Consider the following 15,493-nt stretch of genomic DNA (forward strand, 5'->3'; position numbering starts at 1 on the left):
TTTTCTAGTTCGTGTATTGTTAGCGGGACATTGTAGTTTTCTATAGTGGCGGTGTTAAAGTCGAGTGGCTGTAGCTCTAATTCATTTTTCCGACTAAGAAATCGAGCAGAGTACGCCTGTGAACTTGACACTTCGGCAAAGTGCACAGCTAGATACTCCGCCACTTCTCTCGGCTCAGTGACGATTGCATTTCCTCGAAGAAGGGTTGGCACTGACGGGGTCTTACGTACACCAGAGAGGGTTTTAACTTTATTCCAGACCTCCTTTAATGTCGTAGATGTGGATATCGTAGACACATAGGAGGCGAGGGTTTCTTTTTTAGAATTTCTAATAATTCTCCTCTCTCTGGCTCTTAACCTCTTAAAATTTATTAAATTTCCTTCCGTTGGGTACCTTTTAAATCTGTTAAAGGCCCGCTTTTTCGCTGCATTAGCAACTTTACACTCCCGGGTCCACCAAGGAACGGGGGTTCTTTTAATTCTCCCACCGACCTTCGGCACAGACCCATCAGCAGCGAGCACCAACGCTTCAGTGAAGTACTTCGTATCAGTGGTGACATCTCCTGAAAAGGCTGGTGTCACCACTCTGGCTGAATATTCGGGCCAGTTTGCCCTCCTAGTGTCGTATCTTACAGGAGTGATATAGTCGTACTTTGAGATAGAGGTGCTTATCATTAACGGGAAGTGGTCACTCTGATATAATTCGTCTAAGGTGTTCCAATCCAAATGTACTGCTAGTGAGGGAGATGCTATGGACAGGTCGATTGCACTAAAAGAACCTGACGCTACATTGAAATGTGTTGCGCCTCCATTGTTGAGAAGAATTAGGTTATTATTATCAATTATTTCTTCAAGGGTTCTGCCTCGCGAGTCGCTCGTAGCTGAACCCCATACTGCATTATGGGAGTTGAAGTCTCCCATTATCAACACAGGAGCGGGCAGCTGCGAAAGCAGGTCCTCCAGGTCTCTCCTCCGCCAATAAATATCAGGTAAGTAGATACTTACTAGAGTAACCTGCATGGGTGTTACTATACGCACGGCTACAGCTTGGAGGTTTGAATTTAGGGTTAGCCGTCTGCTAGAGATGTTATCTCGTACACAACACAAACGGCCTCACCGCCATGTGCCCTTCCACCAGGGGCTGGTTGCACCTCCTTAGTATGGGAGATATATCCAGGGATTCGAAAAGGTTGCCCTGGACGCAACTTCGTTTCTTGAATAGCAATGACAAAAGGATTATGTCGTGTCAGTATTCGTCGTAGTCCTTCCAAATTATTAATTAAGCCCCTCATATTCCATTGAATAATGGATTCATGCATTTTGGTAGTTAGGAGTAACCACTTCTGACCAGGAACTATTAAGGAAAGGATTTTTGATAATTTTAAAAAGATTTTTTATTTTCAAGTATTTAAAAACTAATATACAAATATTTCTACATTTAGATCTATATACAGTGTTATTTACAAGCTCTTCTATACACAAACTAAAACTATTTACATATACTTTACTATATACACATTTTACAGATATTAAACACTTATTATACGAGTAGGGCTTACACATAATTTTAATTACTTGGACGACGTTTTCCGTCGAGTTTTGCCTTTCGACCTACCGTTTCTTTTATTAGTCGGCGGGCGTTCGGAAATCTGTCCACTTTCAGACTCGGACATATCAAGGTCCGATCCTATTAAAGAGTCAGTAGGTTGTGAACATACTGCTTCTTCTTTTTCTTTCTTCTTTGGGGAGCGCTGAGGGCGACTTACTAGTTGCCAGGCTTCCACCAAAGAGGTAGTAATAGTTTGAGGTGGGACAAATCCCACCTTTGTTTCCACCCCACTAGTGGATGGGGGTGGTGTAGCCAGCCTTAAGGCTGGTTTTTCCCTTTCGGGAGAGATTATTTTTGGTGGTGGGGTCTCTCCCACCTCAATTATTTTTTCCTTTAAGGCCGGAAAAGGCCCAAATATCGGAGTTGGGTTTATCGGAATCATTGCCGGTGTTTTTGTCACTTTTTTAGCAAAGGAGATTTCCGGAGTGATGTAATACTTTGATTCCACGATGGACTTTGCTTCGTGGTAGGGCAGCTGTTGAAGGGTCTTTATCTTTTGAATTTCCTTCTCCTTAATTAGAACAGGACAACTTGGTGATCTTGCATTGTGGTCTCCTTTACAGTTCACACATACAGGCGGAGGTGTACATTCACCTTCGTGCTGCTGCTTTCCGCAAACGCATACTTGTTCTGTTGCTTTACACCTCAAAGAGGTGTGTCCAAACAGTTGGCACCTGTAGCACCGCAAAGGAGAAGGGATATAGGGCCTTACTTTTAATTTGTAAAATGCTGCCTCGATCATACTTGGTGGTTTCGGCTTGTTAAAGGTGAGTACAAGGGAGGCTGTATCGACTAATTCCTCCCCTTGACGCCTCTTGATCCTGCGTACATCGATAACCCCTTCTTGAACGAGACCTTCCTTAATGTCCTCTATGGAACTGTTGAGGAAGTCTCTACATGTGATGACCCCTTGAGAACTATTTAGTTTAACGTGGGGGCTCACAATAACTTCGATTTCCCCGAATTTAGTTGTGTTTTCTAAAATCTTTGCTTGGGCACGGGTTTCGGCTTCAATGCATATTGAGCCGTCACCCTGCTTTTTAATACTCTTTACTTTTCCCAAGATGCCTTTGATTATTTTGTTCAGCTTAAACGAGCATGTTTGGCTGAAGCTTCCTTCCTGTGCGGTCTGCTTTACCAGATAATAACGTGCCCAGTTGTCTTCTTCTAGGTTCAAAAAGAATGTTCTATCCGTTTTCTTTTCGGATCTTCTATCTAAGTTGCCTCCCCTGGCTTTCTTCCTTGGCGGGGAAGAAGGGTTAAATGGTTGCAATGTTATTGCAGTTTGGATTTGTCCGTTCGTTATGTCCATTTCCGCGCCGTTAGTCATATTGCCAATTTGGATTCCTGATAATTGATTAATTCGTGACATTCATTCCCACGAGTAGGGACGGTCTAAACATCGCCCTCCGGCAGAGCGCCCTTACCGGAGGGAAGGTCTATTTACTTACTGAGTGCGACCTGGTGCTCAGTAGGGCCGATCCAGTGGGCTGATACCCCCGCCCACAAACCTCTCGACTCGGGACCAACATCGAGATTTAGGGGTGTGATATTTGTGCGTCTGCAGTTGGTGTGTAGGTGTGTGTGTGTATGTGTGTGCAGTGTGATGTGGTATTGAGCTCGGGTTCCGTGGGTTCGCTAAACCCATACGGCTGTGCACCAGCCGCCCCTGCGTAGTCCTTTAGTCGCCTCTTACGACATCCTGGACGGGAGCAGGCCTATTCTGTCCCCGGCCCTGCAGGGGCATATTATTATTATTATTATTATTATTATTATTATTATTATTATTTTTGCGCATCAACAGCTGAGGTCATTAGCGCCCGGAGCTTTTTCCAGTGCACTGCCGGCCTCCGGACAGTGTTCTCTCGTTACAGACAACACTGCCCATCACCGGACAGTGAGCTGTAAGAAGCTCCTAGGAAGAGAAAATCTAAGGGTCAGCTGCTGGATTCGAACCCGGGGACCTCCGCGTGGGAGTCCAGTATGCTAACCTCATAGGTAATCCCTTCCCTTATTATTATTATTATTATTATTATTACTACTAATGTTGAAACCTGGCCAAGAAGAATTATCTAATTTTAATTCACAGAAGACGTATTATATATTTACATAGATTTAGAACCAACTCAGCTAATCTTTGGATTAGATGTTGAAAACCAATAAATTTTATGAATTGTAATAAAGTCTAAAACTAAGTGAATAATTTGAAAATTATATAGCACAAGTCAGGTAATTTATTGTTATCCTTAGAGAAACAAAAGTGTAAATCTTAATATAATCTTATCTGCAGGCTTACAATGAATGCGTGCTTGTTTCCTTGTAGATGATGTTCTGTTACATTTAATTAGCATCTCCCAGATTGCGGAATTAAAGTAAAAGATAATAACGTTTTCAAAAAAAAACTGAGGAACAAAATTACTTAATTCTTTTTAGTATTGTTTATCCAAAAATTTTTAATATTCATGAAACTTTTTGTATTTAAATTAGCCAAGCCTTCATTTCCGTAAAAAAAGAAAATCTCACAAAAAAGAGAGCCTCTACGTAGGATTTTATACTCCCTTTTGCTGCGTCTTGATCGAGATGGTACAAAATTATTGGATATCCCCTCGAATTTAGTTCTGGATTGTTTCTGAGTACTGAAGGAGTAACTTTTACTAAAGGTATCCTTTTGATCTAGGTACCAGGTCCAGGTGTGGTAATTCGGGAAATGAAGAGATGCATATTTTGACCATATTAGGCGTTTCTCTTCTCTTGTACTCCAAACCCCTAACCTACGTATTTCAGAAAAGAATGTTTGAGACAATAATCATCCTTAAGAATATGCTTGATGGGTTTTTGGCATTCAAAAAAAACAGATTAGGTATCCAGACCGAGCTATCATCTAGCTCTGTCACAATAATTTGATTTTGTGAGTTTGAGAGGTCATTCATCTCTCCTCAGACCATGGTTGATCCAGTAATGGATGTTGCGGTTTAAGGAGACACTTCTAGATAATCTTCTGGGTCTCACCACCAGGCTCCTTTTGCAGAGTTTGTGATATAGTGGAGGAAACGTCTCCCATAACAGATTAATCGAGTTTTGTAGGGATTAGGTTAAGGATCTTCGGGACAGATTGATGGTGGGTGAGGTTATACTGGCTGTTTAAGGTTATTTTTTTGGACAATTGTGATTGTTAGACAGCTCAGGTCTAGTTTTGGATTTACTTTGATTTTGTTGTTTTCTTTGGAGCAGCTACAGGGATCAGAGAGGCTGTGAACCTTGGGGTTTAATCACTTCCGTAGAACTAATATCTATAATACTATCTAAACATTGCATGAACAGAGATGGAATTTCTTTCTAATATTTTCGGAGTATTCTTTTTTTGCGGAACTTCTCCGCTAAACTAAGCCAAAAGAATTCTTGAATTTAAATTTACAAACTACTGCAATCATTTATGCATTGCAATTGTTTGGCAAACATTTAAAAGCCGAACATTAACTAGTTCAACTCCTGCCAGTAGTATTTCTCTAATTATTGTTCGCTAATTTTCAAATCGCTTTTAATGAATAGATTATCGCCGGATATGTAATGTATGGTACCCGTCTAACTAAACATGAAACAGTCCTTTATATTAGTGATTTGCTTGGAAGGTACATGAATTAAACAAGTATTATTGCCTCATTACTGCTGAACAAAACAATTAGGTAATTGGCAATTTAACAAATTAAACAAACCATCCAACATGTAAACGAATTTAATTTCTCACAATAAACTAAATTCCGAACAACTGCTTCACAATAGTTTGTAAATTCCCCACTCTTAAAGCCATTTTATTCTGCAATTTACTCTTACAATAAACATATATTCATCACGCACAATTCAAGTTTTAATTACATATTTTGTAAATTTTATTTATGTTCATAAAAATGTCTTTTTTAATATTTTTACATTATACTCAAAACTTTTATAAAATATTTTAGGTTTGCAAAAGATACAAAAAATATCAAAATGTGAGTAATGATAAATTTTATCAATTATCTTCAAATAATTTTAAAATAATTAGTCCTTATTAAAGTAGAATTTATAATTGCATATATGTAAATTATTGCAATTGCGGGTTCAAGCAATGAAAGGAGTCGAAGCAAAGCAATCAAGTGATACTGTAATGGTAGATTGGCAATTTGATTTCGTGATAAAATTAGGAGCCAACCAAATTAAGGCGAATGCCGGAATTCATGGATTGCTGAAGTGCCTTGAAGTCAAATTTACTGAAATTTTCTTATATATAACCCTTAATAATCCTTAATTAAACCATTTTGTTCCCATACGACAAACACGTCTCTAATATGGTTCGGTATTTACCTATATAAGAATTTGTATTTGAGCTAAAAATAAAAATCTAATAATCACATTTTAAAATTTTTTAAATTGTACAAAAAGTTTTTGGACAGTTAAGAAAAAAAAAAAATTGAGAAAATATGCACTTTTCTCTCGTTTTATTTGTTTACGCAAAGCTTTAACATTTGAGGTTTGTTGCCAACCTTGAAACATTGTTCCCCAAAAAAAAAACAGGATCGAACACCAGCTGAAATTGAATCCTTGATCTTCGCTTTGAATCTGCGCATGACCCTTCTGAGCTATAATCCTTTTTTACTAGACAGTGTTGAATTAAATTTTCAATCATACTTCATTATTTTCTTTGCATGTAGGTAGGAGACTATGTAAATCATAATTTCAGCTTCAGTGATATATGCAAATTGGGAAAAATGGTAGGGAACTTATTTGATTATAATTGTAATTAGCTCGAATGTAATATTCATGTATGTAAAGAAAGCAGTGTAATTAACGGAGAAATGTGCTAATAAAATGTAAACAGAATAGTGATGGACTTTAGAGCGTTGAACCAAAGTTAATTTAATCGTTTTTGGTAGAAAATAGTAAGACTAAGGAAGTATTTACATACAGTTTCATCTTTTTCAGACATAAATAACATTTACAATGGATTTCACAAGCCGGGGATTAATGTAACTTTTTTCTTACTACCATTTTGAAGGTTGTACTTAATTTTGGAAACAAGAAAATTACTTCTTATTAACAATTTGCTGATCGTAAAACTGTACCTTACAAAAGAAAATTTCCCGGAAATTGGAGGCTACCCAAAATTTTCCTGGCTGAATTCTACCTTAACTGGGCCCTCAATCATCCCAAAAAAGACAGGTTGGATGACTCTTTCATCAATTTTTCGAGAATATCTGCCTCATCAAGAGTCTCAGTTGCATTTAGTGGTGGTGGATTCTGAGCCTCAAAAAAGTTGAAATGTAGTGCGCAAATCCTAAAGAGCATTGTCTAAATAGTTGAATAGTAAATAATAAAACCATTTAGATATGGATTTCGTTTTGAACGAAACATGGATTCCGTCTTAATTTAACCCTTATTTTCTGGTTACCTAATCTTCAAACGAATTAATCATATTCCCAATTTTCTACTATCTTCTTCCTCTTCTTCTTCTTTGAAGATCTGCTTTTATAATTAAGTCACCTACAAGCAGTGTTTAATAAATAAATAAAACATTAATAAGTAAATGTAATTACTAAAATTAATTGATAATCATAGTGTTATTTTTTTCCTTGCTGTATTTCGTTTTTCTTGACATTCCAAGGAAACGAAAAGTTTAGAGAATATTCCATAGATTTTGGAATAACATAGTAATGGAAACACAAAAGCTGGCGGATTATCTCACTTGAATTATTGCCTCAGCAAAAAGCCCAGAAAGGAAAAAAACTTTAAAATCCAAGTGATATTCGATTTATAAAACGAATTTCATTTGCCATGAAAAGCGGTTATATTTTAGCGACCCAAAATAGTTGATTTTCACCTCAAGTTCTTTTCGAAGGAGAACATTTTTGGTTACAATGTTCTGCATGAGTGCAACTTTTTTTTCAAAAAAAGATTGTGCATTTTTATTTGGCTGCCGATTAGCGACCACATCTGAACTCTATTCAGCACCCACTAGAGATGTTATTCCGGCTTTAAAGGCACCCCTCTTTAGACGACTGAAAAACATTTCTCTGTTAAGGAAGTGGTGGTTTGAACTGGTTATTGCTTTTTAGCCCAGATCTAGCCGCTTCGGTGTGCCGCTTGTTACGATCCATTGTGCATTTTTAGTGGGTTAAAAAAAGTTTACTTCAGAAGAGGAGGTGAAAGTAAATCGTATTGAATGTTTTTGCTTCCAAAGAACTTTCTCGCCAAAAAGGAGTTTAATTATTGAACGCAATGATGGGTTGAAGTTGAAGTGTTTACTAATAATTGATTATTCTTTTTTTTAAAAAATAAACTGAGAAAATTTAAAACACCTGAAACGCCAATACATTTGTTATAACAGAGTAGAAGAGCCTAACGCTAACGACTACTTAACGGACGAGTTTTTTTACAAGGGCGCAAAAGGTCGGCGTACAGAAAGAAAGCTAATTATCCAAGGATCTGGAGGCAAAAAATTGAAACTATGTTTGCGAGTGTAGTTAAACGTGGAGTTTAATTGCGCGATCTGTAACTCTGTTTGGTCTAGGTAAGAAGCAACTAGCTAACTATTTGAGATACATGGTTTAAAAAAAAAGGGGGAGAAAACTGCTGGCTGTTAAAAGTCCTGCAGTAGTTTTTCAAGCTGAGAATACAATGGATAAGATGGAAAGAGTGGAAGAGTCTTAGACTAGAAAAGTACATTAACGGAAATAAGGCTACTGTGGGATGGTAAAACTCTCAGAATCCCCACACTTTGTTCGAAATGGTTTCTAGATAAAAATTTAAAGGCGGCAAAAAGGAGGCAGACCAAAACTCCAATGGAGAAGGTTATTAAAGGGAGGGCGTAGGATATAACGGTTTTATGCTCCAAGAAGCTCTCCAAAGAGTTATATACAAAGGACGCAATAAATCATTACTGCTGAGAAATATCTTATAGAAACAAGAAAAAAAATTATGTACTTCAACTTCATAAATTTTATTATTAAACCTGTATCTTAAAAAATAAACTGTTCAATTAAATTTATTGCGCTAAAAATCGTTAAAAAGTATAACAGTGCCTTTAGAAATAGGAATACATCTGTAGTGTGAAGAATTATCCATTATTGAGAGCATTCTTGTCCGATATAACTTCTACGTTAGTGGACACATTTCCGCAGAGTTGGCCAACTAAAACGATGGCAAAGTAAGTGACCACATCGATAACGACTACACACTTCGACTTCTCAATGAGATCATGTACCTATCCCGTACTTTATTGCTTCCTTTATTCGATTTTTCTAATCTTTCTCTACATTGTTTTACACACACTAATCTTCTACACTCTTCTCTGGCGGTCCCCCATTATTAAGATATAGGAAACAGTTATGACCGAAATAGATGACATTTTTAGGAAAAATAAAAATTAATAATGATAATAAATATAAAAGAAATAGCACTCCTGTTGATTTTGTTTGAAACTAAAATAAGACTTTTTCAAACTTTTTAAATTTTTTTTTGCATTTCTATTTATCTGCGAAAGTAGTCTTTAGAGATTATGAATGTAAATGATGATGTTATACTGTTTTTTTAAAAGTTATTGCAAATTCTTAAATACTTACGAACACCTTAACAGCATTATCTCTCGTCAAGCTTAGTCTCTTAAAAAAAATTTATCAAACAGTTCCCTCATTGTGGTGAAGATTTTCCCATTATGGGGAATCCTTCATCAAAAATTAAACAATCAAGTCCTCCCCATCATCCTCTCATTTAAATGTTACTTAAAAAAAAAAATCTGAGTAAAGAAAGCAATAAACTTCAAAAGATAAATAAAGGTGGAAAAGAAAGTAATGAAGGTGGGTGAATGGAATAGCTGGAGTTATCCCATGGCTGGAGAGAAGCGTGCAAAAAGCTGGCCGTGAAGTGTGAGCGAATCCACGAGACAAATTGCTGTAGTCGAGTCGTGAAGAAAATCCATTATTTTGTTACCACCACTTTGCCATATATTGTGGCCTGCTTCACTCAGTACATATCAAAATGTTGATTTTAACTAATTTCTCTTCTATTTGTGTCCTTTACTAAATATCAGGTTTTATTAATCATTGCAAAATTATATAATCATTATAAGAAACTGGTGAGTAGAAAATATTGATGGATTCGGGAAATCCTCAGTCCCAATTCCGCCTGCAGCTACTATTTGGGTTTCCGCCTCCATCCAAGGCACCCAACTGGTAGTTGGACTTTAAAGCCATACCTGAACAATACTAAGCACTAAGTGATAAACAGGATATTTCTATGTATCTAATGAAATCTTTTTGTGTTTGCCTAACTGTGGCAAACTCTGATTTGAATTCAAATTATGTCCTGGTTTGTCCAAGAGTTATTGAAAATAATACTCTAAATGAGTACGATATCTTTTGGCTGATAAGCAACATTGCTATATAATGAGTACTGTGTTTTTGGATATTTTATTTTACTTATCTGTAACAGTTTTTACTAAATTACTTGTTTAATAAAAGTTAAAATAATATTTACAAATCTGGGTTTGATTCTTTGAATTATAACTAATGCACATTCCTTTTTATCTAAGCGCTTAATTCAGATAGATTTTGGTTTCATCAATTATAAGACATGGATTTATGAGTTTGGCGTAGAGAAATTTGACATCCACTATTAAGCTCCTGTAACACGCTACACTTCTGAAGTGACAGATACTTGATTAGTGGAAGTCCATTTCTTTTACACTAACTGTAGAATCAACCTTTGATGATACATGTACATCTGAAACCGTTCAGAGAAAAAAAAAAAATGCTATAAATAGCGAGCTGTTAGGATAAAATCAAAGACATTATCCAATAATTGCAATCCAGCCACTTTTTCAGCTATTTCAGTTATTTAGATTGCATTGAATAAAAAATGAAAATATTTTTTATAAAGATTGTCTGAGATACATAAAAATTCACTAATATTTTGTAAAGTTTATCGTTGGTGTGCCAAAGATTTTTACAAAGTCTATATTTGCAAATGTAATTTACAAAAAGAAGAAAGAATATTGCCTATTTCTGTCATTTTTTTGACCCAGGTTCCTTACAGTAGGCTGTATTTTTAAATTTACGCATTAGTTGCAATTTGAAAACGAATGAAGTTTAATCAGAGAACCAATAATTCCTTAAATATCAATTATTTGTTTGAAACTACAATGAAATTGTTTCCTTTGTCTGAACGAATGCTGTTAGAACTTCAATTATTTGTCTACAATCTTCAATAGAAATGTTTTCCATTGTCTTGTAATGGATTGAATAATTCCTTAATAGGAATATATTTTCCTGGATGTTTAGATAAAACGCTATTTATCTAACTATTCAATTAGGTCATTACAAAATACTATAACGTAACTATTTGCTAAAAAAAAATAAAAATGTAGCCCTTTAAAAAAAACTTAACTAAAAAAATAATTACCATGATTAAAAGTTTGTTTGCAAACGTCCTCAAAGAATGAATGTTAAATTAAATATTTAACCACCATTTGAAGAAAACTCTCTTTACGAAACGTTTCTAAATTTGAATTAAAGAAGTTATTACAATAAGTAAATTATGTAAAAATAATAGTCACCACGTTGATATTTATAAATCATAAATCATTAGGTACCATAACGTCAAAAGCTATACATGATGTTGATCATTTCTTCGACATTTTTTTGTCGTTCTGCTCCTCTTTAACGCGACTTCTCCATACTTCTTTGGCTTCTAGAGGACTATGGTAACCGAGGATTACCCAGTCAGTGAGGCTTAGCAGGGAATTTGGAGAAGTGAATCGAATTCTCTACTCGTGGATTTTTTTTTTATTTTAAAGATTACTCATTAATGAAAGAAATAAACCTTTATTAATAAATATAATAAAATAATTCTCTGAAAATTTAACCTAATTTTTGTTCCACATAGTGTTTGCAATGATTTATTTACTTGTTACAGGTGACAATCCTCTCAGGCGAAGTACTTTGGATGTGATTTTGTCTTCAACATATTTGAGATCCCAAACACATTTATCCCGCCAATTAGCTATTATTCATCCTGAACTTACAATGCCAATGTTCTCAGGTAAGTTGAAAATATTTTAAACTAAATGGCAATAATCTGAATTATCCTAGTTTAAGACAGCAGCCTTGTCCATTAAACACCCTTTTTTGTTTTGTTTTATCACCCAGAAAATTATGTTAAAATTACTATAATTACTTTATTAATGGCGATTGCAATGTCAATTCGCTTGGCAAACAATGGTAATAATTCATTGGTTTGATTAGTTACCTTATAAATATTAAATATTTCATTATGAATGCAACGTAATTAGAAATTAGATCTACTAATTATAACTTGAAATTAAGGAGAAATATAAAAATGTCATTTTCTGACTTATATTTACAAAAAAATCTGTATGTACAATATATATAAATAAATAAAATTAAAAGAAGAGTTTCTTCTGAGAAGATTCCTTCAGCTCTTTGTGCTCACATAAATATTTTCATGAAGCAGTCCAAATTATGTCTTAAATGAGTAGTACACTGTATCTTCATCATTCACTTTCATGAATCCTTAGTAATCTTTAAGACTCCAAATGTTATTAAGAATTAAAGTGGCATGTTTCTGACTTGCACGTTCTCTTATGAAGATTGCTAAGCCTATTTAATTCAGATATATAAAAGAAAACGATGAAGAAGAAGAAAACCCATAACGTTTTTTACCACAGTTTTCTATTCTTTACGCTTGTGTTCCCTAAAACCTAATTCTTTAAAAATAATCTCAGCTACTCAATGCATAAGTTAATAATATTGGAAATTTAATCTTTTCTTTTTTTACGAGGCAAGTTTCAGTAATAAATCCTATTTAGATTTTAATCCCTATTCAAACAATTTTTATGAATGCAATTTTCTCTTTTAAATCTTGTAAAATTATCCTTAATTTTGTATTCATCAATTATTGCTCTTCAAGATGATTTAATTCTAGTTAATAGTATCCTTTATCCTGTAATTTTAAAAAAGACACGTTCATAAGAGGTTTTTCTTGAAGGGCTCTTCCAAAAAAGTGTTGACATACTGATCACAATTTTATGAATCTTATATTTTTTTAGGAGTCACGTATCAATTTTTATGATATTCCGTGAATATTGTTTTTATTATATTTCTACATTGAATATTTTATTATTTCTTTTGAGTATATTGACTAATTAATGTTTTTGCATTTAATCATATTTGCAGAAATAACATATAGGTTTCAAACTGCTAGACCAGAAGTAAAACAATTATTACTCGGGTATCTGTTACCTTGGCTGTATAATATGGAATTAGTGGACCCGAATTTGCCGCCTACAAATCCATTATCTCATTATCAAGAACATTCTCACAAAATGGCAACATCCATGCTGCTGCTAAATCGTTTACAACCTGTGAGTTAATACTTCAAATTTAATTTTTTTTTATTTTTAGTTATAAGTGATAATTAAAAATTATTTAATATTGTTGTACGAATAACTAACTTTACCTGAAAAATAACTTCACCTCTACTTAGTCGTCTTCTCACGAGATCAATTTGAACTTAAGAGCTACTGGAGAATTGTCTATAATCCACACAAAACGATCGCAATCCATTCAATTCAAGATTTTCAAGGACTGTCACCTTATTGACCTTAGACAAAAATTTACATGTAGTCCTACACATTTGTAAAGGATATAACAAAACAACTTATGTAACCGACACCAATTTAGGCACTCATTAGAACTTTTATATCACCAACATAACTTCCATGGCCATACTTGGGAATCCTAGCATACATTTGAAATGTCTTTTGCCAAGGTACCTACTGTCAGAGGAAGAACAGTAACTTGCCCTGGTCATTTTTTCTCAATTCAGATTTACTCACAACTCAATATTAATGGGATCAATATAATATAACATGATAATGAAACATAAAATATATTTATATATTGTAAAAGGCAGTAATTGTATTCCAGTATTACGGCAACAACAATGACGTGAAGAGAACTGCAAATCCTAGACAAGAAGGTTGGGGATCTGTGGAAGCTACCGAAATGGTTCTGAACAATCTATTTTATATAACCGCTAAAGTAAGTTTTCCAGTTTTTCATTTTTCAAAAATTTTCTTTCCGAATTTTACATAAAATTTTGAAGTATAACATTTAAGTGCGAAGATTAGAGGATTAGAACTACTTTTTCTCGGAAACTGCGAATGAGAAATCGTCTGGTCTGGTTTCAACATTGGTTTAGTTTATTGTTCTTCTTCCCAGTTGTTAATTGATTGATTAACTTTATAGTTCGCCGATCAACACGCCAAGGAAATAGAAGAAGTATGGGCTACTTTATGCTGTGTATGGCCAAATAATCTCAAAGTTATTATTAGATATCTCCTTATAATATCTGGGATGGCTGCTAATGAATTACTCCAATATGTGAGTATAACTTTCATTAACATTATTATTTGTTATTATTATTTATATTATTATTATTATTTAAATTATTATTGAAAAGAGCGAGGATACAAGATTTCCTTGGCTTTTTCTTACAAATTGAGATGGAGTAAAAAGAAATAAATAAAATTGAAAAAAATACTGTCATCTTTTTTCGATAGAAATGAAATGCATTGAGAGAATTCTCTGCTTCAACATAAAAGTCATTACCGTTTTACTGTGAAAAAAGTGCTTCCCAAATGCGTTTAAAAAAAAAAAAAGTTTAAAGCAGGTGTTTCTTAAATTTGAGGACATAAATTTCGATGCAATACGTAATAATAAAAAGTACTAACCAAAGCTCCGAGCGTCACTGAATGATAAACTAAAAAAAATAAAATAATAATGGTAATTACACACTATTTCAACAGTATTGAAGATTATTAATCACGTTTTGTTTCAAAATTAGTGACGATGCTAATAAATGCCAAGATTCTAATTAGATGTAAGCTTATTAAAAAAAATGATTAAAATTTGATTTTAGAATAAGATGAATTAATTACTTTTGATTGGGCAAAAATAGTCATTAGGTACTACGTTTTTTTTTGTTTTTTTTACTATAATTACTAATTTTTATTACATTAATGAGAACCAATATTTCTGCTCGTAAAGGCTAAAAGAGTAGTGGTGTTTCTTGCACGTGCGAAAACTGATCGCCTATTAGACGAAATGATGACTGAATTACATACGGTTGAAACATTGAATTGGTTGATTGAAAGAACTGAGACACCACCATTTTATCGGCTGACCAGTATGAGAAAGGCATCGAGTCATTCGGATCCTGGACAGGCTGAAACTAGTAGAGATACAGCAACTGAACGCGGAACCATCCATACTAAAAGACATTCTGGTGAAGATCCAGCTAAAATGACGTATGAAACCTTAATTATTTACATATTTTTACTTTTATGGTTATTATTTTTAAATTTTTTTTTCTAAAACATTTTTAGTTTTTTTGTGAATGTTCTAATAATTAGTTTATTTATCTAATAGTTAGTTTGTACTTTAATTTGGCTTAAATAACTTTATCATCTTGTTCTCTTCAGACTTGGGCACTTGGCCAATGAAAACAGCAGAAATATTATTATTATTAATATTAGTTTGTGGTGAAATGACTCCTGCACTAAGCAAAGTAGTTTGAGCCATATATCCATCTCTCCAGTAAGACATTGAATGTAAGAATGATGGTGGTTAGTAGTGTAACCAGTGTGTGGGTACATTATAACCAAATGTAATTATTTGCAAGCCCCCTACCAAGTAAGTGAGTGGAATAATTATCATTAAAATAAATAACTACAAACAAAACAAAAAGATATTTAATTCAATAAAATATTCAAAAAAATAACGAAAATACAAAAACATTTATGTTTCATCTGTTCTCAGATCGATTCCCAAAA

The 15,493-nt window shown here is 34.1% G+C and overlaps 1 protein-coding gene across 5 annotated transcripts in view; it reads left to right on the forward strand.

The window, feature by feature from the left end:
* fry (microtubule binding protein furry) overlaps positions 1-15,493 on the forward strand; it is a 218,636-nt gene that overhangs the window by 184,627 nt on the left and 18,516 nt on the right. For all 5 annotated transcript variants that reach the window (XM_074119677.1, XM_074119676.1, XM_074119678.1 and 2 more), the window contains 5 exons: positions 11,554-11,679; positions 12,834-13,021; positions 13,587-13,700; positions 13,908-14,042; positions 14,709-14,968. In XM_074119677.1, coding sequence (XP_073975778.1) covers positions 11,554-11,679; positions 12,834-13,021; positions 13,587-13,700; positions 13,908-14,042; positions 14,709-14,968 — 823 coding nt within the window. The remainder of the gene's footprint in view (positions 1-11,553; positions 11,680-12,833; positions 13,022-13,586; positions 13,701-13,907; positions 14,043-14,708; positions 14,969-15,493) is intronic.

This window comes from Rhodnius prolixus, unplaced genomic scaffold (assembly GCF_049639745.1).
Source record: "Rhodnius prolixus isolate KJV_2025 unplaced genomic scaffold, Rpr scaffold_2, whole genome shotgun sequence".
Classification (NCBI taxonomy): domain Eukaryota; kingdom Metazoa; phylum Arthropoda; class Insecta; order Hemiptera; family Reduviidae; genus Rhodnius; species Rhodnius prolixus.